At 38.3% G+C, this 1,143-nt stretch overlaps 1 protein-coding gene across 1 annotated transcript; it reads right to left on the bottom strand.

Moving 5' to 3' along the window:
• Positions 1 to 252: 252 nt before the first annotated feature.
• LOC118571233 (60S ribosomal protein L32-like) lies at positions 253 to 680 on the bottom strand. The gene has a single exon (XM_036170194.1). The coding sequence runs from the start codon at positions 658 to 660 to the stop codon at positions 253 to 255; it is 408 nt and encodes a 135-aa protein (XP_036026087.1). The 5' UTR covers positions 661 to 680.
• Positions 681 to 1,143: the final 463 nt, after the last annotated feature.

Raw genomic sequence — 1,143 nt, forward strand, 5'->3', positions numbered from 1 at the left:
TAAGTGGCTGAATCAGGTAGGATTATTTGTACTTATTCACAGAGCTGCCAATATGTTCATCCAGTATCTGGGTGAGTAGAAGACATTCTCTGTGATGTTTCTGAATTAATCTTTTTTACTTTTCTGATGTAACTCATGTTTTTGTTTTTTTTTTTTCCATAAATGCATCTACGACTTGAGAAGATTTTTTTTTTTTTTTTTGCAGTTTTTATGGTTTTATTTAAACACAAATAAAACACTCATGCAAGCCATCTACTTGTTTTCTTCACTGCGTAGCCTGGCGTTGGGATTGGTGGCTCTGATGGCCAGCTGCGCTGCTCTTTCCACGATGACTTTTCGGTTCTTGGAGGAAACGTTGTGAGCAATCTCGGCACAGTAAGATTTGTTGCACATCAGCCGCACTTCCAGCTCCTTGACATTGTGAACCAGAAACTTCCGGAAGCCGCTAGGCAGCATGTGTTTGGTTTTCTCATTGCTCCTGTAACCAATGTTAGGCATTAGGATCTGGCCCTTGAATCTTCTCCGCACCCTGTGATCGATACCTCTGGGTTTCCGCCAGTTTCGCTTAATTTTGACATATTGGTCTGATTGGTACCGGATGAACTTCTTGGTCCTCTTTTTGACGATCTTGGGCTTCACCAGAGGCTGGAGGGCAGCCATGATGCCGCTAAACAGAAGGCAGCCACTTTGAAGGCAGTGCCGAGGAAGAAGCGAGAAGATATTTTTATATTAACAGCAAGTTTAGTAATTAGGCTAGACCAGGGTCATCATCCCTGATATGTTTCTAGAACTAAATTAAATTTCTGAATTTTATTACTCTGAAGGAGTAATGGAGCCAGTGTTTCGAGCAATTTCATGTATTGATTTAGGTAATCTTTACAATAAGTGTGTGTCATAGATAATTTTCCCAGTTTACACAATTACAAATTGAAATGGCATGGAATTAAATAACACTGATGTCATGCACAGTAATAGCTGAGCTCAAGTTTGAACCTATGAAAGCCAATTTCATCTTTAGCTATGAAAATAAACAAATAATATTAAATGAAAGGGTAATGGTCATTTCTACCTCCACTTATAATGACACACTTTGTTATGAATCAGAATCCATAAAGAAATTGATTATAAAAGCCAAAATAAAAT

Source organism: Onychomys torridus, chromosome 20 (assembly GCF_903995425.1).
Source record: "Onychomys torridus chromosome 20, mOncTor1.1, whole genome shotgun sequence".
NCBI classification, from domain to species: domain Eukaryota; kingdom Metazoa; phylum Chordata; class Mammalia; order Rodentia; family Cricetidae; genus Onychomys; species Onychomys torridus.